The 22,136-nt window shown below is 41.0% G+C and overlaps 1 protein-coding gene across 4 annotated transcripts; it reads right to left on the bottom strand.

The window, feature by feature from the left end:
• Positions 1-544: 544 nt before the first annotated feature.
• Positions 545-21,239, bottom strand: scube2 (signal peptide, CUB domain, EGF-like 2). Of its 4 annotated transcripts, none has more exons than XM_082552889.1 (23): positions 20,919-21,239; positions 19,089-19,205; positions 18,818-18,943; positions 18,499-18,633; positions 17,676-17,801; positions 17,469-17,585; positions 16,188-16,277; positions 15,453-15,569; positions 15,231-15,353; positions 14,562-14,678; positions 14,243-14,365; positions 13,829-13,945; positions 12,522-12,611; positions 12,265-12,387; positions 11,562-11,729; positions 11,036-11,242; positions 6,735-6,905; positions 5,124-5,291; positions 4,489-4,650; positions 4,201-4,398; positions 3,761-3,913; positions 3,054-3,133; positions 545-1,788 (listed from the first exon to the last, which is right to left on the bottom strand). In XM_082552889.1, exons 1-23 carry the CDS (start codon positions 20,986-20,988, stop codon positions 1,642-1,644), a joined length of 3,045 nt encoding a protein of 1,014 aa, XP_082409015.1. In that variant the 5' UTR covers positions 20,989-21,239; the 3' UTR covers positions 545-1,641. The 4 variants fall into 4 exon arrangements, with proteins under 4 accessions (XP_082409015.1, XP_082409016.1, XP_082409013.1 ...); XM_082552890.1 differs by lacking the exon at positions 20,919-21,239 and adding an exon at positions 20,249-20,633; XM_082552887.1 differs by lacking the exon at positions 20,919-21,239 and adding an exon at positions 19,599-20,223.
• Positions 21,240-22,136: the final 897 nt, after the last annotated feature.

The following is a 22,136-nucleotide window of genomic DNA, read 5'->3' as shown; positions in this document are numbered from 1 at the left end:
GGGGAACACCAGGCGGGTCATTCTTCTTGGAAGACAATTATTATATTATCATTGTAGGTATTATCATTACTTACCTTACATTCTAAAGTGCATTGTGTTTTGGCGCTATATACATAAAATCTCAACTCAATTAAAACGCTAAGATAAATAAACAAATCGACCATTTATTTTTATAATTTCTTTATAATTTTATCTTTTTTAGCATTTACACTTGTGCTCAAGAACTATTTTGCATTATAAATATTTTCAAACCACTTTTTTCATATAGATTCTTTTCGAATTCATGGGGTTGATAGAAAATGTCCTGCAACTGTAAAATGGCCTTTATAACTATGGAAGATTGGGGTTTTGTTTTTTTTTCAGTGATGAAACATCTTTTATTATCCAAGATAAATCCAAATTATGTGCAACCTTGTTACTCTAATTACTCTAGTTTATCCCTGTCTCCATATCATTTTTGATAAAATAATCATGTTTTTTTCTTGCAAGCATTTTATCTCAAAAGTTCTACCTACTAACTCAATAATAATAATAATAATAATACTTAATAAAGACCAACTTTATTATTCCTCTGGAGGTGTTAAACATATACAAACACATGAACTTGTACAGAAATGAGAAAAAGTGGTTGAAAGTGGTGGAAATCAGTTTCCGGTCTTTATTTACAGCACATTCGATGTACAAAATCATAAAAATATACATACTTGTTTCATCTAGGAGAGGTAAATATAGTTTACTTCTATTTTACAGAACTTTTCATGTATTCATGGCATCACAAATTGTTCCGTTTCTCTGCAGAGTAATTCGTTGTCTTTGGTTGCTAGTGACCTAGCTGAAGCAGTCATTGTCTTGTGACTAGTTTTGGAAAGGAAAAGTATTTTTTAAAGAACAGCAGTGCTCATCCAGACACCTTAGAAGACCAAATACGTGAGCCAACAGCAAACGCAGCCATGCTATACCATTAAAGTGTATGTAGCTGCTACAAAACATTAGCGTTTCACCTAAAACTTTTTACATCATATACAAGACATTCATCAGAATAATTGCTTTTGTGGCAGGGCTACTTCTTTTGCAGTGCTAATTTCCCCAAGAAAACTTGTGTGCGCTATTTGTTCCTGACATTTTTGCAGTATTTCTGTCAGTATTTCATGCCTACCTGTGCAGGCCATGTTAAAAAACTAAATGTTAAACCTAAACCTATATACAGTGTTACTGACATTCAGCATATATCTGTTCGTCTATCATATTTGTTTTTCATCCAAATGCAATTAAAGAGTCCCATAATGCCGCCATGCACAGTATTTCTCAACATTCCAATACCCAATTTGGAATTTAAATCCCAACTTTAAAATTTAAAGGGCCGTATAATGTCATTCATCTGCTGTTAGAAGTATTTTCCAAATGAGATCTCCTAATTCCTCTCCGAGGAAGCCCATATAGATCTGTGGTTTGTACCACTTCCTCAGTTAAAAATTTCACTTTTCCATTGGGATCGTTTCATCAGGTGCGGTCCTCTTGTCCAACACGTAACCTTAGAATGCGCAGGGGTCAATTGATAAAACACATAAGAGGGTCCAGTTTCTAATTTAAGCTTATTATGAAAAAATCCTGGAACCTTGTGGCAACTTTTTATTTATTTTTTTAAGGACGAAGGAACCTCAGGACTTTGGACCGCAGGAAGCGAATGAAGGATTTGGGGAACATTTCTCTCGAGTCTTGCGCTGTATAATTGAAGAAGTTTTGTGGGTGAGCCAGCACGTCAAACAGTGCCTTCATGAGCTTCTTGTCCTGAGGGGGGGAAAAAAAAAAAAAAGAAGTGTGTTATCCAAAAGAATTCCTTACAGTATGTAGTCTAAGGAGCTTGGAAAGAAAAGCGTCTGGACTTCTTTAAGTTGCTTGAAGACGTTTCACCTCTCATCCAAGAAGTTTCTTCAGTTCTAAGGGTCAAATGGTGGAGAGTCCCAGATTTAAACCCAGTGGGAGTTTCCCCCCAAAGAGGGACAAAGGACCCCCCCGATGATCCTCTACCTAATCACATGAGCCAAGGTGTGAAAACGGGTGTAGGTAACAATCAGCCACGGTTTCGGGGGAGCTCATTGTGAAACCTGGCCCCACCCTTTCATGTGATTTCCTGAGGTCAGATGGCCCAGGGTGTGAGTGGGCGTTAAGGTGTCTGGGAAGGGATCTCAAAACTGGATTATAGATGGCAGACAGTTGGTGTCGTAAACCAGCGCCTCTGTTCAAAGATGGTCGCTCACAGTGGACATAGATGGCTTCTTTCACTCCTCTATTCAAACCGTCTGTCCTCTCTGTCCAAAATGTGAATGTTCACATTTTGGACACGTGATTAAGTAGAGGATCATCAGGGGGTCCTTTGTCCCTCTTTAGGGGGAAACTCCCACTAGGTTTATATCTGGGACTCTCCACCATTTGACCTTAGAACTGAAGAAGCTTCTCGGATGAGAGGTGAAACGTCTTCAAGCAACTTAAAGTCCAGATGCTTTTCTTTCCAAGCTCCTTAGACTACGATGACCTGGATGACTGAGAACCTTCACAGACTTACAGTATGTAATTTTTACACATAGGAAACCACAGTGACACAGGTGTCACTGTCCCTTTACACACAGAGGGAAGTTCCTATTAAAGTTTCAACACTTACTCTCTCACAGTTTTCTTGACAATAAAATGGGTCGGGGCTCTTATGGGTTCATGTGAGCGGTACTCTGTATTTCTACTTGTTCCCAAAAGAGGGTGCTACATGGTCACTGGAGCCAAACCACTAACATAGTGAGGAGTCAAAACTGGCCAGCTAATCTTTGTCAAATAAAGTCTAAATGGTCAGCTGAAAATAGCCCATGAGATAAAACAGCTAAAACTCTTAATGAGCAGGTTAGTAAGTCAGGAATGCAATGCTTTAAAAGATGAAAGTAATGGATAAATGTAAATATATACAGCTTACACTAAAGGTTTTAGGTATTTTAGACCTACTCAGGCTGGAGACCACAGTGCTCCCTGTTAAACATTTGTATAATATAATTATAAAATCCTGATACCTTAAGTATTTCCTGGTGATGCTCTGAAGCATATAATCTTCCATCTCTGACGATGTCTTCTATCAACTCTTGGTAGTCCTCTGAAACAAATAACGTTCATAAATAGCTTAGTAAGAAAAAACAAACTAGATTTAAACAATATTCAGAGGTATCATCGGTTTATTCTTTCTCAATTCATCAAATTTAAAAGGGATTGTTCAAAAAACAAACAAACAATAAAACAAATGTAGAACCCTACAGAAGACTTAATGGAAACCGCAGTTTCTACAGGCAGGGGCAGATTTTTTTTTTTCCTCTTAAACAAATGAGGCACACAGTATTCGTTACACCCCACCCCCCAAAAACAAGGGACAAAAACCCACAGACATCTTTTTCCAAGTTGTCTCTGATAATCCTCAGGGAGGACACCATGTACCAATTTCAAATAACTATGGGTCGTAATGGCACCCAGCACACATCGTCTCTTCTGGGCCATTAAAAAAAAGAAAAAAAGAAAAAGATTCCTGCCAGGCCAAATGCTGCATGAATGAAATGAAAATACTTTGCTCTGCTTCTGAAAGATAAATGCTGAATGAAAATGAGGATTTCAATCATTTATATTGGAAAAATGAGAGACACAATATAGTGTGCGCTGGTTTGGTGGGACCAGGTTGTGAACTTACATGGAATTACAGTATTAATCTTATTTCCAAGACAAACCATCTCACCATCATACGTCACATATGGAACCTGGAAGCCTTTGCCGCTGTTTCCCTCATTGGACCTGAACTGTATCCAAAGCCTCTTGGAGCGGGAGGTGAAGGCAATGGGACGTTCGTACGTCTGACACGTCTCGTAGGTCGTCACAGAGTTGGGGAGAGCTGTGAGAAGCACAGAGGAAAGGCCTTAATACGTAACTACTGATGAATATGAAAACCACTCTTATGACATTAAGAGATGTTTTTCTACCACTGTGCCGATTCATCCTGCTCTGTACACACAGACTATATTGTAAGCAGACACTTGTTTTCATAACTTCTGAGGATTATAGCGTTTTAAAAAAAGGATCATAATCGTAACTTGAGCCCAAACCAAAGCAAATCCAACCTAAAACCCCTGTGTTATATTTTATTTGTTAGTTAAATGGCACAAACACAGTAGAACTCACCGCTTTTTCTCATCACCAAGTAGTCTCCACATTCATCCTCAATAGGCAGGTAGATTTCAGGGACAACAATAAGGATCCTGCGTTTGGGGGGAGGGTTAATGATCCAAGTGCACTCGATATTCGCAGGATAGTTTCCCGGGTAGTTGGGAGATTCGATGTAACCTGTAAAATCCCCGAGCTCTCCTCCACATCGTCGGTCTGTAAGTGACACAAAAATTAAAAATATCTCAAATGGAATTCTAATATTGGAAACTAAAACCCTGCCCCACCCCCTACAGATATACATACTTTTGCACTGCATGATGTTAGTGGAACCATCATAGTCGGTGGTGGTGTTTCCAGGGCAGGTGACACAGTAGTTCTGACCAAAATCCCCTTGATATGTGCCCATTGGGCAGCGAATGCAGCGGTGTGTGCTGGTGTTGTAGTAATGTCCTGGAGAGCACTGCACTGCAGGAGCAAAGGCCAGCGATAGAGAGCTGTTAGCTGATTTAATGCCACCAACATTCGGGGTACAAAAAAATCGTATCCTACATTATACCTGAAAAATCTTCAGTTAAAACGTTATACATAAAAAAAACAAAACACAACAACAAAAAACTCTGCGCTTGAGTTAGAACGGAAACTCTCTGTGCCTGGTAAAAACCATACAACAGCTGCAGAGGGCAGCAGAGTCCCTATCAACACCTGCAAATGCTACACAGTGTTTTGAAGTCACAAAAAAAAAAGACTTCAAATCCCCAAAACAACAGATGGTTCACTTTATTTCACAAGTCTGGCAGGCTTTCATAAACGTTCTCGGCTCCAAAAGAACCATTTAAACCCTTCGTTTATATTAAAGCTAAACTAAAGCGAAAGCTAAAATATACCAGGCAGACGTTATTAGGTTTTATATCCAGTGACATAACTAAAATCTTTCATACCTTTGGTCTCACACTCCTGAAATGAGACAGCCCCGATGCGCCGGGTGCCCAGGTCCCCTCCACAGGGGAAGCAGGAGGTGCGCCCCACCTCTGGTTGGTACGTTCCAGGTGGACAGAGCTGGCAGGGGATGAAGCCATTGTGGGAGTGCTGACCAGGGGAACACTGACCTGAACACACACACACACACACACACACACACACACACACACACACACAGTTCACACTGTTAGAAGCAGGAAATGCTCTGTCCACTTAAAAAAAAACAAAAAAACAACAACAACAGCTTTGCTTTACTTTTATTTAGCAAAACTTAAGAAAATACTAATGGAAAAAATGCTGTGTTACATCTCCACCTCTCACTGCGTGTAACTCCTGGGTGACTAGTACAAAGTGGATGTGTGATAGCTCGTCTTGTTTAGTCTGTCAGGCGAGATGTGACTCTGATAACAGCACAGGAGGAGAACAAAACATGGTGGCTCCTTGAGCTTTTTATTCAGGACTGAAAGAAGTTAATTCATATTCAAGCTTCTTCAGATTTACACAAAGCAAAACAACTGCCAACGAGATCTTTATCGAGGCACCACTGCTTCCTTTGTACCTTCACAACTTTATATTTAATTTTCTGCGGCTGTTGCTTTTTTTGGATTATTTATTTGATATAAATATCTATAAAATATCATACATTTTTTAGTAGGTAGTTAAATAACACACAATCTCTTTTTTCATTGTTTTTTAATTTGGTGCAGTAAGACTGGCTATGAGAGGGGTCTGTGTCAGTAGGGAAAGCTGAAAAACATTTTTTTTTAAAATGCAGTTAAAAGTCTAAAATTCATCCCTTCCTTCACACTCTCCAAAGCTGCGCAGTGGGTCAGTCTTTGGCAGGCTGATTCTGGCCCCTGGGCTTTACGTTTGACAGTTGCTTGGCATTTACATGTCACCATAAAGTAAAAAAGAGAATTTACTATTTATTTATTTGTGACCTGCTTTCTGAGCCCTAAAGGTGACTAGTTTTTGCACAAACCAGATTAATACTGGCTCAGGTGGTAGAGCAGGTCATCTACCAATCAGAAAGTTGGTGAAACAATCCTCGACTCCTGCCTGCATGCTGAAGCATTCTTGGGTAACATACAGAATTGAGTGTGTGTGAATGTTAGAAAGTGCTTCGCTACAGATAAAAGCACTGTATGGGTGCTTGGGTGAGTTGATTTGACCATTTTAACTGCTTGTAAAATTAAAAATTAGCATTAACATTTGGCTGTAGGATCAGTCAATCTGTGAAAACTTGGAAAACACAGATTTCTGAACCTGTCTTTAATTTGAAACTTGGCACCTGTAAAGTTTTGATAGCACATGATCAAAATCTGTCCACAGACAGACACTCAGAAATCTTCCAAAGCACTTAAAATAGCCCTCGTGGTAGGTTCCTGTCTTGTGACATCTCCAGGATTTCAACACATACAAAGTCAACACACAAGACATTAAATGTCAAGTTGCCTGCAGTAAAGTATGTTTAAAGGACACATCATAAAGAATTAAGACAAACCAGTTTATAATACACTATAAAATTTTATTGTTTGATGTTTTTTAAATGTTAAAATATGGTGTTTTACCTCCACACTCTGAAATGTTTCGAGCTCCCACCACTTTGGAGACTTCTCTTCCTTGAGGTGTAGGACACACCTCACAGGACATCTGTCCCTCCTCGTCCTGATACGTTCCAGCTGGACACGACAAACACCGTCCCTGATCGCCATCGTAGTAGGTCCCAACACCGCAGCTCACTAAGACACAGATGGAAAAGGATATCAAGAGAGATTAAAGTTTAGCCGTTCTGTGACATACTTGTAGCGAGACACTGTTGCATGCCCGTCTCTAGTGCACATAAAGCAAATGTCGGCCTACAAAGTTTCTCCAAAGAGTTGCTAAGCATGTGCTGACAGTTTTATCTTTGTGCTATGCTAAGTTGAGGGGGAAAAGTCATATTTTTTGAATACTAAACACACAGAAATATTTTTCAGACAGTAATTCTGTGATATAGAGTCAATTACAAACAAATGTAACTGTTTGAGGATGATGGAACATTTCCGCAAAAACTAAAAACAAACACTTAAAGATAAGCCATCCAAAACAGACGTTAACGTTTGAACTTGTAATTAAAGTCAATTTAGTAGACAGATCAGGTCAGGTGGCACTCATGGACAAATAACCACACCATAAGAGTGTGTGGGTAAAAAAAGAACAATGCGATAAGCAGACATGAATCAACAAATATAGCAGATTGCCCCGTGGTTACACACAATCAAGCAGTCCTAACCACAGCGTAGATGTACACAATAAACACCGCAGCTACAGTGAATGATGAGACCATTAAAGAAACCCAGATCACAGCTGCCTCTCAAGTGTAATCAAAGAGGATCATGTAAATACTTGAACTGGATAAACACAGTAAAGAGCAGTGAGCGCCAGCTTTAAGAAGGCAGCTGAGCCTGAACAATTATCTATCTGTTGACAGCGTTTTCCTGCCATCTTAAAGGTATCACTGAGCTCAGTGTAGATTATTGTACCAGAGAGTGGTGCATTAGGCTGTATGGTTACAGGCCATCTTTATATGGCACCACACAATCAGATGTGAACAACGTGCAGGTAACATATCAGGACTGCATCATGTAAAGTAGTGATGCTGTTGTGATGCCTATATAAAGTTCTAGAGTCTTCAAATAGAAAACAGTAGAAGAGCATGTTCGTAAAATGTTTGTGAAATATGCCCACTGGATTCAAATGTCAGATTTGTGTCACTAAACAGAGTACGGCTTGATACTAACAAAGGATAACCTACATGATGCCTAAAGGAGAGATAAGTACATTTATCTTAGCTACAACTGTATGATAAGATGTCAGCTATGAAAATGCTTGTGCATTACATTAACACAGTGTAACTATTGCAGGTTTCAGGTTCAAGTCTCATTTTAACTGTGTCTTCTTGTAAACTTTTGCTTTTCAATTACATTCCCTTATTGTTGGTTATTCCCTTTAAGTCAACTTTTATTTGTCTGTTTAACATTTATCTTTATTGATCTGTTTTACATGATTGTTTTGCACTTTGTTCAGTGTTTGCTGTGCCTAAATGAGCTATACAAATAAACTGATCTGAAGTTATGAATTTTATTTGCTTTGGACTGCATGAAACACACACATTAAAAGTCCAAATGCCATTAAAGTACATTTGCAAACCAACCTAAAACAGCCATGCAAAAACAAAATCATGGGGACAAAAGAACAACAGCCTCTCCCAGTGCTGCCTTTACTGCATCCACACCTACACCTGTCTTAATACTTGACACAACATGGCTGTGCATCAGAGAGGAACTTTAAATGCCAACGTAAGCACCCTCAGCTCTTTTAAAAGCAATCACAGCCGCAAATCAAAGGGAGAGCTTCCCTTTTATCGTATAAAAGCGCAAACACTTGATTAAAGGGGCTAAAACACTGTTTTGCTTTGGTTCCTCCCATTCAGACTGATGCCTGTAATTAATTTGGCAATTACTGTGTCTGTCTGATAGCCGTAAGAACTTCACTTGAAAACTAAAGCTGAGCTCACACAAGAATAAATCAATTAAACTCCTGAGACTTTCGAGCAAAACGTGCCTCATATGTAGCCTTCAACCGGGCTGAAAGAAAACAACCAATATCAGAGAGAGCTCGACACACAAAAGCTTTCACACAGATCCATTATACGTGGCTCTGTAGACTGTTAGGTTTTCGTTGGGAGAAAGAAAATGTAATTCTATCAAGAGCAGCTCATTTTTGAAGCCTTTTGTTTATTCTAAAAGACCACAAGGAGCCATCACTGCATTGTCCTCTAACAGCTTTTATTTGACAGAGGGAAGCTGTGAGGGAAGAGACAGTGAGAGTGAAAAAGAGGAAAGAAAGAAAAACTTGAAGTCTTTCAAATGCAAAGAACGGTTCTATAGAGTTCTCGAATTGATGGCCCCAAAGAGGTTTAAAAGACCTTTCACCTCTATTCAAGTCCCTGGTTTTTGCCTACTTGATGACATAGGAAAACACTATGGTATCACAGTAGTAAGGAGCTGAACCCAATAAAAGAGGTCAGGTTTCTGAATCCCCCCATTCTACTTGGTCCAATCACTGCTCGCGCCCATCAAGCAGGGGCCCAAACAGCTGATGCTAATTGATTCCCATGGTGTGGGTGAAGTCAATTCTCTTTAGCAGTTTAGTGGCTAGGGGTCATGCAAAGTGGCCCCCAGCTGGGGTGCAAGGGTAGTGGGGGGGGGACAGCACTTAAAGTGCCAGCTTGAATCAACAGCACTTCCTAAACATCTCCAACGTTAAAACAAACACACAAACAAGTTCACTGCGACACTCACATGGATGTGAGAACATGTGGACCTGTGGACACGTTCACATGAAGCCTCTTATGTATGCTTTGGTTGTTTTCCTGCACATAAATAATGTAGAGTTGAAATAAATTTTAGACTCAAAATGATCATGTTATTAATAAGCTAACATCACAAGTTATTTAAACTGAACCAATGTCCCGGAATATAAACGTTACTTCAACCAATAACCCAAACACAGCACAGAGGAGGAGGAGCTGCCACGCTTTAAACTGTGCACAAGTGTTTTCTTCAAATCCACAGAAGACTGTGTTCTTCTCAAGGAGTGAGAATGAGCTTCAAATGGGGTTTTCAATGGAGTGGGCAAATTGAAAAGGACTAAACTGCACTCCAAACTAAGCCAGAGCAAAAGATGGGGGAGGAGGGAAAAATATAGCTCCTTTAAAGAGCTGGAGGTTAAGAAGAATGCCTTTCAGAGCCCCCCTCTCCTTTTTCCCTCCTCTCCCAAATTACATGTCTACACCCTTGCCACAACCAATAGACTGCCTAATGTTGACCTGAAAGCAAAGCGGGGGACGGAAGGAATAAAGACACTTAAGATGTGAAATAAATCATGTCAGGAAAGCTTAACAGCAGACGTAGCTTAAATGTTAATGATGAGACCAAAGAAAAAAAAATTACAGGGAGATGAATGGAAAGCAAAACTTATGACTTTCCCTCAACAGACATTATCTCATGAAACTACAGAGCGGCTATAGTTTGACACATTTTTTTGGCCATCAGCCATATTCCTGAGATCTGGGGATAAAGATCTGGGCCTACATTAAGTTAAAACATCCTCAACACTGACGCATATATTGAACAAAGCGCATACTGCCTGAATAAATATTTAGACATCACAATTTAGGAGGAAAGGCACCAGTTTCCCCTCGCTGATACTGAGAAGATGTCCAGCACGCAGCCAACACATTGTGAGGCCTGAAAATAGGGGCATACAGTTGCAGCCGCCAGAGAAAACACAAGCCTGCCTTGAGCTCTCCACCATCGACAGCCCTATTTAAAGAGCATTTTTCTCCAGCGCAGGTTGTATATAAAATTCAAGCAAGAGGCAGCAGGAGACCTGCCATCAGCCCTAACGTTACACTTTTATCCCATGGAGATGCTGGAAGATCTCGCAGCTTGGAGGGCCAACAACAGCTTCTCTGTTCTTCCACACAAGCTCGCTTTCCCCCTCCAACTTGCTCATTACAGAATGTCTGCAAACCAAATATGGCATTCATCTGGCCCACACCTGCTCCAAATCCAATCATTAAACCCGCCTGTCTAAATATATCTCACTGGCTTGGGCCAATTCAATTACTTAAAGCCATGACTATGGGTCTACTGTGTGTATGGGGTATGCTCACAAGTGCTGCTGCCTCAAAAAACAAAGCGGTGGGAAAGATGAAAAGCATTAACGTTTCCAGTAGAAGTTTTGCCTGGATTAACTGTTTGTGCTCTGCTCGTTAACAGGATTTCTACAGTGAATAAACACTACACACATAAACTCAACTCACCACATTTTCTGCCCAAGAGCATCTGTCCTGCTATGCAGTGTCCTGGCAGCTCTGCCAGCTGGCTCGGACTCCTGGATAGATTGTAGTCTGCTCCGGCAAAGTGGAGGTGGAACTGCTCCCGGTTGATGGACTTCCGCAGGGTCCTGATGGTCTTCCTGAGCCTCTTCTCTGAACGGCGGCGTGCGCAGTTCACGTCACAACCCTCTGCTGAGAAAAGCACTCGATACTGCAAGAGTTTCCAAAGCAAGATTTCCTATTGTTCACCTGCAATAACCTACGATTTCATGCCTAGATTCCCATAAGCTTACTTCACACCGCTAACGCAGAAATCAAGGAAATTAAACAAAAACACCCTTTGCCCCAAATCTAGAGCCCATCACCAGAGCCAAGTCAAAACAGGAGATACTTTTACACAGCTTGGTTTGTTTAGTGACAAACAGAGCGGCGAAAGACAGATTTAAGAATCATAATCACAGGTCGCAGACAGACAGGCGGGCAGCCAAGCAGAAACCACAGAGAGACCAACCTGTTACCTCCTCTAGGTTCACATCCAGCTCAAACTCAGCAGTGATTGAGGAGCCGTCCTCCTCGCCGGCCTTCCTGCCATGGCGGCTACGCATTCTCTGTCCGGATGAGGTGCAGCGCAGGCTCACGTAGCTGAACTGGACATTTTCAGTGAAGAGAAACTTCCTTTCTGTGAACATGGGACACAACAAACCCCCAGCAAGCACAACAAAGAGAAAAATTGCACAGTTGTTAACAGACAGGAAACATTAATCACATACAATAATCTTTGGTCATGCACAGTGAAAAGCTAATAGAACAAAGGGGATGCAATGGCAATGAGATGTTGGTTTCCTTTCAGTGTCTGTGAGGGATGTACCATGCTGAGCCCCTTTTGTAGAAGCAAAATAATCCTACAATCAGAATCGTGTTTGATTGATAGCTAGGTCACACACAACTGAAAGGCATCCTGTGGCCAATTACATCCTCCCTGTCACTGGCAGACAAAGTGCTGTGCTGAGATGTGGAAGACACTCAAAACCACATCACTTTCCCCACAAATTTCTTTCACATTTGCTCTTGGTTTTTGGTTTTCTTTGAAGCATCTTTAAGGTCAGAGTCTTTAGATGTTGGCAGTTTTCGGTAAACCCAAAATGTTTTTTAACCAGCAACATAAAGACGATATAACTCTAAGTCTTGTGCTTTGAGTCGGCGTGGCGCTGTACCTGAGCGCGCTGAGTTTAGGCTCTCCCTGAGTTTCTCCTGACTTCGTTTTAAGTTGCACCTTGCAGTGCCAGACTTAAAAGTGGCCGTTGTCTTAATGCGGGCAAGGCTGGCCGTTTCTCGACCTGCACGACAGGGGGACAGAAAATATCGTTATCAAGTGAAGACAAGTAAAGCGTGACCTACCTGTTCCTGTGTTACTGTTTTCTTTGGCAGAGCGGAAAAAAAAAGATGTAAATCTGCGATGTCCTGTACTTGCCTAAGCAATATGAGCCACTGTTGTTCTTTTGTGCGTCAGCCAAGCAGGGCAGAGGCATTCCACAGGTCACTGTGTAGGAATCCTCCGTCCCTGAAAACACACGAGGCCGTGACACAGGGACCGACACTGACAAAAGTAAGGGCCAAAAAAACAACTAAGACAAAAGACAGGCAGCATGTATGAACATGAAGTCCGTCAACAGACTTTTCACTCAATTAAATCTACAACTGTTGAGCTTACTGACTAGTTGCACTTCCACCTGACTGAATTGTGCTGTTTGAAGACATAATATACAAAAAGCATCCTCGATGTATCATAAGCTTCTTCACCAATCCACCCTGGTCCTTTTTATCTCTCTCTAACTAACCTGTGAACCTGCAATTGTCAAAATATCCTGATTTAAATGTGGGACTTGTAGCAGTGCTAATCCTGCTGGATTAGTTGTCATGTTTTGCAGCTGCTTCACTCTGACAGCCCAACACCAGCCATCTGCTTCATATCAGCAAGTAGCTCTTGTTAAAAAAATTTTATTCACACCCCCAGTTAGCTGTTACCACAGCAACAAGTACTTTTCTTGGGGTCCGCAGAGAGTCAACAAGTAAACTGAAGAGGGCAATATGATAAAAATAAACTATGAAAGAGACAAACCATCAATTTATCTAATTCAGGGAACCTATCCCAGCTGTCATAGGGTGAGAGCTGCGGTACACCTTGGACAGGTCATCAGCCTATCGCAGGGCCAACACAGAGAGATGTACCCATGCATGTTCTTGGACTGTGGGAAGAAGCCAGAGTACCCAGAGAGAACTCACTGTGAGGCGACAGTGCTGACCACAGCACCACCCAATGATAAGACCATTAATGTATATTCCACATACATGCTGTCTTTTTATGCAGCTTTATTTTATTTGGATATTCTTAGTTTATTAGTATTTCATTTCATTATTTTTTTTATCTTTAATGTCATATCTTTCTCAATTTTTTTTTTAGGTGCTTCTAATCTATTTATAGGTCATTTTATCGTCTATTTCTTAATGTTTTTGTTCTCTTTTTAATTTATTATATATATCACATATTATTGCATATTATTTGCTTTGCTTTATCACTCTTTGTTCTCATTATCTACTGGTTAGTCATCTGTGAAGCGCTGTGAACTGCACTAACTTGCATGAAAGATGTCCATACAAATAAAGACTGATTGCATGACAGATGATATATAACGTAGCCAAAAAATTGCTCAGTTATTAAACCAACACACCGGTTTATCGCAGCTCACACTATACAGAGATCTGGCTCAACCAACTCACCGCTGCTGATGTGTACTTGAGACTGGCAGGTCAGAAAGCAGCGATCCCCTCCCTCCTGCTTGCTACAGTTCAAAGTAGGTTTAGATGGGGGCTGTGCAGGTGATAAACCCTCAGCCGCTAGATAAAAACCACAACAAAACTCAAACATGTTCAAAAGCAGGAAGGAGGAAGATGCACATGAAGATGAAGAAGCACAGAAAGTCCAAAATCCTGACAGCTTTGTAGCATTTTGGATGGATTACTCAAGCACAAGAAAATTAAAGAGTAAACAAATAAATAAATAAAGAACAACTCAAAGTATCTCCTGTTTTTGTCCACAAAGGTGTTTGCTGTCACACTTCATCACTGCACAATTTCCATTGAGACGTGACAATAACAGACCTGCTTGTCATTCAGAGACAGGTGCTAACCTACCGATGCAGTCCTTTTTGTTCCAATGTAGCTTATAGCCGGGACGGCAAAAGCATTCAAATCCACCCACGGTGTTCTCACAGCCATGCTCGCAACCGGCATTGTTCACACTGCATTCATTTATATCTGGGATGGGGAAAAAAAAAAAAAAAGGGGAAAAAAAAGTTACTCTTTATCATTTCAGAGATCGATTTCCAAAAACGCCAGTGAGCAACCACTCACATCTATGTGCTTAATCAAATAAAACATTTAAATGCATCAAGCACTTGTGTGTTATGCTGAACTTGTTATGTGTAGTGCCCTCCACCCAACTTAGTCTCACCTCCACAGTGGGCCAGTCCATACATGGTATAGCCTTTGTTGCACAGACACTGAAAACCACCCGGGGAGTTCACACAGGTGTGATCACATGTGCGCTCGAAGAAGCATTCGTCTATATCTGTAATCAAAATCAGGCAGATGACATAATAGCAGGGCAGTCAGTTACAATCTTCGCCAGCAGGAATTTCCCCATCTAATGACGACCATTTTCCTACTCAGTGAAGTGCGACAGGTACATTACACTACAGCAGATTAAAAAAACAAAAGCAAAAATACTAGCTTTTCATAGAAACGACTTCTAAAAAAGAAATCATTGTCATCAATCATGCCAAACTCTGATGCAAAAAAAGGTAAACAAAAGTAAACCCCAGAAAAAGGGTTTACATGCTCCCTGATGTATTCAACTCTTTAAAGCCTGAACCATGAAATAATTGTCAAGTAATTCAAGTTGAATAAAATCACACTAATGATGTAGAAGTCTGAAAAACTCAGAAAAATTCAACATGATCCTAATTTTCTTTTTGTAAAAAAGAAAAATCTAAATTCACTCAGTGATTAAAAAAAAAAAAAAAAAAAAAAAGGAAACAAGAGAGAGATGTTGTAAATGTCATCATTATCTTGTTCATGCAAGTTCCTGTTACTGCTCCTGCAGTTCAGGAGCCACGTCTACCTTGACAGGAGCGTTCGTCTGTCAGCAGCTTAAAACCTTTTCTGCAGTTGCACTCAAAGCTGCCGATGGTGTTCTTGCAGGAGTGATCGCAGCCGCCGTTGTTGACCTCACATTCATCGATATCTGCGGGTGAAACAAGTGAGATTCTAAGAACACATTTTCACATGCAGGTTTGTTAGCGTATTAAGATACTATCCCTCGTTGTGAAGACGGCAGTCTGACCTTTGCACGTCTTCCCATCTGGCTGAAGCGTGAAGCCAGCGGGGCAGCTGCAGCGCACGCCGGTGGATGTGTCTTTGCAGGTGCAGTCGCAGCCGCCATTGTTCACGGCGCAAGTTTCTAAAAATGCAACACGTCTTATCACTGCATGCAAAAGACCTTTCTCCTAGTGGGGAATGCGGTGCTTTCCATTTGTGACAAAATACTAGAACTTAGCAGAATAAAACGATTTCCTGTAAAGTACCCTTTAAACAATTTCGTTCACTGATTTAAAAGGTTAAATTAACGTGCAGAATTTAACAATATTGTGCGTCTAACGTCACTGAGATGTTTGGATTAGGGCTGACCCGTACAGTCTCACCGGATGAGACTGCATACCTAATAAAGTACCAATCACACAATGTTTTACATGTATTGAGTGACACAGAATCACACAACTGATGAATACTCAACATAGAAGAAAAGATTCACATGCTTTCCTTTCCAAATGGAAGGAAAATGTGAAATGTACCACACTGTCACATACGTGTATATTTCAAGTGAGATCGGCGGTGAGAAAGTGAGCATGCAGCCATTTCACAGTTTGCTCAAAAGACTGAGGAATGTATCAGTTTGCTAGAAATAAACTCCTCTCCCCACTCCTGAGGGCTTCCTGGAAGCTTCACACGTAAAAAAACAACAACCAAAAAACCCAAAAAAACCCACACAAATTCAAAACTGGGGGAGTCTTATTATTACCCATTAACAGCCTTCGTTTGACCCGCTTGTCCACCTCTGTAAAGGACGTGGCATTGTGGTCCAAGGACTCTGTGGTGGCTTCATCTCGCTCTGTGACACACAAAACCAGAGTAATGCTTTACTGTTATCCTCAGTGAGTGTTTATGCCAGCCATCAGGGCGCAGATGTGTTTTGACACTTGAGATGTTCAGCTTGTGGTGGCTTGGTGTGTGTCAGATAACACGGCAGATCAGAAAAGTGAATCACGGAGACAACGTCGCAGTGACACGCCCAGACCTCACACACACTGCTGGCTTGGAAGGAGAGATATTACCCGCTATCTGACGGCTGATCCTTATCCTTTACAACTGCTGTGTGGAAAAATGCACGCTGCCTAACAGGAGAACTGATAGAGAGAAAGAGGGATCCTCTAATTTCATCCATTCGTAAGGGTAGCTTCCTCGTAACGCAAGAAGAAAAAAAAAAATAGTGTAGGCAGCTCCTGGACTTCGCCCACCCTGGGCTGAAATCTAGATCCATTTTGCTACATACTGAACATAAATGAGTATATATATGTATGTAAAAACAATTATCATCAGGTTAAAACATTGTATACATGTTTTGTGTTTCTTTGTTAAAGCTTTAAAATGCTGTAAACATCATCTAGATTTGAAAGCATGACTCCAATTAAGTCATAAAAAAAGTTCATCTAGCCTACAGCGTTATTTTATTATTGGGTCAGTTGACACTTAGAGTATGACTGCTTTCAAAACGCCATATTTTTTTAAGGCTGAACCATTAGGATGGGCTTATTATTTGGCATCTTTGGAAAAATGTTGCAATGTCACTTAGCAACCTTGCACGCTGGTTGGAAAATGATGTGAGGACATTAAAGATAGTAGAGGATATTTGATGTGATGTGTTTTAGATGACAGAGTGGTCTAATGTGCTTGCTGGATGGCTGGCTATGGAGTGGGAAACATTATCTTTACCAGGCAGGATTGGAATGACAAAGATATCTTCACCATATTAACAGCTCATGGAGATAAATTTTTGTCTCACCTCCTTTTTATGCATGTACACCTACCACCTGCTCACCTGATCCTAAGCATGCTTTTTTTAAAAACAACAACAACGTATATACAGTTTGTATGCACGGGCATATACTGTCCTCTCTTCCTCCAAAATTCAATAACATATCAATCATAAAAAAAAATGATGTGTATCCCAGCATTTCTTTCACTACAACATTGTGCTCACTGTTTTGCATTCCTCGTCTCACCTCAGTGTCAGCCTGCTTACCTACACATGAGCTCCTGTCAGGCTGCAGAGTGTACCTGCTGTGACACCTGCATATGGAGCCGTTCTCAGTGTCCTCGCAGATGTGCTGGCAGCCTCCATTGCCATGGTTACAAGTCACTGTAAGGTAAACAACATGCAACTACTAATGCAAATAATCAGTTCAACATAAGAAGCCCGATGCACTTGCGAGTGTTAGCGTGCACGTACAGATGCAGTCTCTCTGGTTCTTGGCCAGCTCAAAGCCTGGACGGCACTCACAGGCCACACCCCCTTTGGATGTCTCCTTGCAGATGTGGGCGCAGCCATGCTCCTTATTCATACAGTTGAGGCCCTCTGGATAGAAAGAGGGAGAGAGGTACACAATGAAACTCTCCTACAGTGACTGACCAGCTACACACAAAGGCGCACATACTGAGAGATTAGTCTGGAAACTTGAAAGACACTGATTGTTCTCACGCCCCTACACAAGCCAAAAACATCCACTGCTGCGTTATTCTTAGCGCCTCTACAGAGGGAACAAGAATCTAAAGTTCATTCCCCAAAAAAACCTCCAAACAACAAAAAACAAAACAACATATTCAATGGTGATTTGTAGCAGCATTTATATGGACGGGTCACAGCTGAGCGGATAGGTCCACTGGGATATAAAAGGGTTGTCAAGACCCGATGGAGTGGAAAGTAGTCACATTTGAGTCGACTTCAGTGAAGGAGACGAAACAAAGGCGCTTCAGACTAATCTGTGACACAGACCGCATAGACCAGAGTGTTGCAGTTATTGACTTATTTTGTTCTGAGGGACACAGAGATCCTTTTTCCCACAGCATGTTGCTGTTTCAGATGAAAGCTCAGTGACAGGAGCCAGCTTGAACCTGTCACCCCTCATTGTGTCATCAGTCTCTTGGAGAATCTGCCACATCTTTCTCTCTCTTTCTTTTTTACTAGTTTTACACAATACACAGGCATCCACAAACACACAATCTTTTGTAGATGAGTTAGCGACTATTTCAAACTTTGTGTTACATATACTCACCAACAGAGCGGTGGATGCACGTGTGCTGGTTGTCGCTGAGGAAGAAGCCCTCTTTGCAGCGGCACTCGTAGCTGCCCATTGTGTTGACACAAGTGTGCTGGCACCCACCGTTGTTGAACTGGCATTCATCCACATCTACAGGACAGTGAATCGATCACACGAGTAAACAACTTACAATGCTTCAGGTGGGAGGTATTCACTTACATAAACCAACACAGACCGTCTTCAGCGTTTTATAAAGCATGAGTTTACACAGCTGAGGACACAAGCTCCCTGTCTACCATGAAAGATTGCTTATTTAGTTTAAAGCTAATCTTACCTAGACAGTTATGTCCATCATGTGCCAAATGAAACCCATCATAACAAGTGCAGCGATAATTGCCTGGTGTGTTGTTGCACTCATGCACACAACCCCCATTGTACTCCAGGTCACATTCATCAATATCTGAGAAACAAACAACACATAAAGGTTGGGGTGGGGAGAAAAAGCTAAAAATGCTAAAACATCTTAGGCTCTGAACAATTAGAACAAGGTGTGGCTGCAACAGGAAGAAAAGAAATCTGTGGCTAAACATTTACACAATGCTTACCTTCACACTGTTTTCCATCGCCTTTAAAACCTGCTTTACACGTGCACTTATAAGAGTCTTGGGTCGTTTGACAAATAGCGTCAATGTGACAGCCATCACTTCCCTCTGCGCATGGATCTACAGGAATGCATTATCATCAAAAACACGTTAGAAAATTAACAAAAAGGCGACATATTTGTGAGAATGAAGCCGGAAAATTCAGATTTAACTGATAAAAACGAAATAAAAGAGTATGAGTCGAAATGGGAGGGGGGGGGGGGAAGTCCTGTGAAAACCTGAATGTTAACAACATGCCAAAAAACAAAACTTTTTGGAAACGTTTATGTACACAGAGCGCGCAACCTGCCACGGCAGTGCTGTTTTTTCCTATAATACAAAGTTGTTAGGAATTAGGAGAAAATGCTAAAAGTCGCTGCTGGTGAAACGACATGGAGCGCACTCCTGGGAAAAGCGTGCGTAAAGTCTCCACGACTGCAAAAGACAACACACACACACTCACTACAGTCCCACCTCGAAACTCTGGAAGCGCTGCGCTTTGGCGACTATTTAACAGGAGCAAAAACAAACAAAAGTCCCTTGCAGCCCAAACAGCTCCCATGGTGATATGATCCAACTTTAGAGGTCTTTCTCAAAAGGACGCGTACGCACTGAAGTCGCGAGCGAGCGTCCGCCTCATTTTCATTCTAGCCTGTCAATCCGCTTCACAAGGCGCTTTTGAGAAGAGAAAGGAGTGAGTGAGTGAGAATAAGAGCGTGCGTGCGCGCGCGAGCACGTGAGAATGGAAAAAACGCTTTTGAAGCAGGGTTGAGTCAATAGAGGGAAGCCAAAGAAAAGCGGAAGCGTCAAGTGTGTGTAACAAGCATCACAACGGCAGCGCGCTGCAGAGGCTTCTATTTTGAAAAAAAGAAATGCCCGGAAGTGTTATGGTAAATGCTAATTTACAAGCTCCTTTGAGTGGCTTTAAAGTCTAAACAGCGTTTGGTGTCTGTGTATGGTAGCACGGAGGCGAGCGACAGTCGACAGTGACTGTTGCTTAGCTGAAAGCGATTTACTCGTAGGGCATCGTTTCGAAAATGACGACCTGTGGTCGTTCCAGGCGCCGGTTGCCTCGGTAACCCTCTAATAAATACGCTAGAGGCAGAGCAGTTGGAATTACTTACTCATGGGCTCTGGTTAGAGGTAACCTAGTGGTAAATATGCTACAAGGTCATGTGTCAATCAACGATATTCTACATTCTCATTAGTAGTCGCCTTACTGCTCGCCTGGGATTTGAAATAAAAAATGTTTGTCCCGAAGTCCCACCCACTTCGGTGTTTCGCCCGGAGTCGCTTAATGTCTTTGCCTTTCAATGATCTCTAGTGGCCTTATCGGTTTGAATCGCTTCCAGTGTGGACTCAGCTGCATATTAAGTTCTCTCAATTTTTACATATGTAATATAAAATATATGACATAACATAAGAGTTTACATGTCAGATAGCAAACCAGATGTCACCGGGGAAACTCTGTGTTGCCATATGCGTTTTTGTTAGGGACACACCAAGTCTTGTTTAAACTTTAAGTTGACTTAAGTTTTAAAATACTTACAGGCTTTTTTCACTGCCGTTGTAATGTTTTACGTGCACTACTGTGTGTATATATACTACGAGTGCATTAAGCTAAATATTAGCTAACTAGCTACTCCTGGAAGCGAACGTTAATTAAAAAAGCGTGGTTGCTAGGCAACGAACGATTTTAGTTCTAATTGATAATCGCTACACGAAAGACGCCTTGTTTACCAGTCAAATAAATAGTTAACTTTAAAGTCAGGCGTTGTTGTGAAAGCTACAGACCTGAGTAAGAGTGGAGTACGTACACTTGCTTCAGCAGGGCTGTTAGCTTAGTATCGACGTTTACATGCATTTATGAGCTTTTACCATCGGACAAATAAGCTAACGATGGTAGAATTTGCTAAGATTGCACCATACTGATTTTTACAGCCGCAGTTTTCCCTACTGTGACTTAGGTTCAATTATCAAAATGCAACTCCAGTTGTGCAATATAAGTGAAATCCCAATCTAGCCAATAAACAGGAACACCTTTAACCCCTGCAAACAGCAAAGGGACCAAAAGCTCCATCAGCGTTAATGTAGCTCTTTTCCACCACCTGCTGGTGCAGAAAAATATGACAGGCCGCTATTTTTTTTTTCTATTTTTTTTTATTGTAATACAGAACTACTTTGTGGTACAGTATAAAAAAACAAAACGAAACATACATTGCATGTTCAAAGGAAGCGCACAAAATTTCTGAAAGGCTCTACACCAATTATCTAAAAATTTCAGTTACAAAAGTTTTTGTAATAAATAAACATAAATTACATAAGAACCATAACGGAAAGATCAAATAATTCTTTAAGGCACATCTGATATCCCAAAATGTACCTCTTAAAAAATATGGCAACTCCCTAAGGACAAAAAAAAAAAGCTTATTTTCCAGCTTAAAAGGAAGCAGCATTTCTCCTTTTAATAAGAATCATAAACATGTTCAGCATTTAACAACCCTGCCGCAGAAGATAATATATTAAGCAACTTTACAGAGCATTGCCTGTCAATTCTTTTAGTTTGAGACCACTTATAATTATGTAAAAAAAACAAAAAAAAAGCAACCGTTATCACTGCAGTATTAATTTGAGACAGTATGGCAAAAAACTGCAATCTGAGCATTATTTTTGATATGACAAAGACAAGAATGATTGTGAGACAATGACTTAGGACAATTAGAAAAAAAAAAGCAACATTATTGCTAAAATAATGGATGCTTTTCACAAGCCAATTTTGGTTGAGCAAGGATCCATCGCTTTACACCTGAAGTAGCAAAAGCGACGGACGGCCCCAGAGCACTTCTCACATTCAAAACGTCTGCATAGTTTGAACTTTGACAGTCGCAGCCATGACAAACACATTTCATTAAAAGCAATTTTTTTGAATGGTGATAATGGGAGCTAAAATGTAAAGCAACTTCAAAAGATGAATCACACAGGAGGAGGAATGTTGCTGCTCACTGTTGTGTT

This window comes from Aulonocara stuartgranti (assembly GCF_965226115.1).
Source record: "Aulonocara stuartgranti genome assembly, chromosome: 1".
In the NCBI taxonomy this organism is placed as follows: Eukaryota; Metazoa; Chordata; class Actinopteri; order Cichliformes; family Cichlidae; genus Aulonocara; species Aulonocara stuartgranti.
The sequence above is the reverse complement of the archived record's forward strand: the minus strand, read 5'-3'. Positions and strand labels throughout refer to the sequence as shown.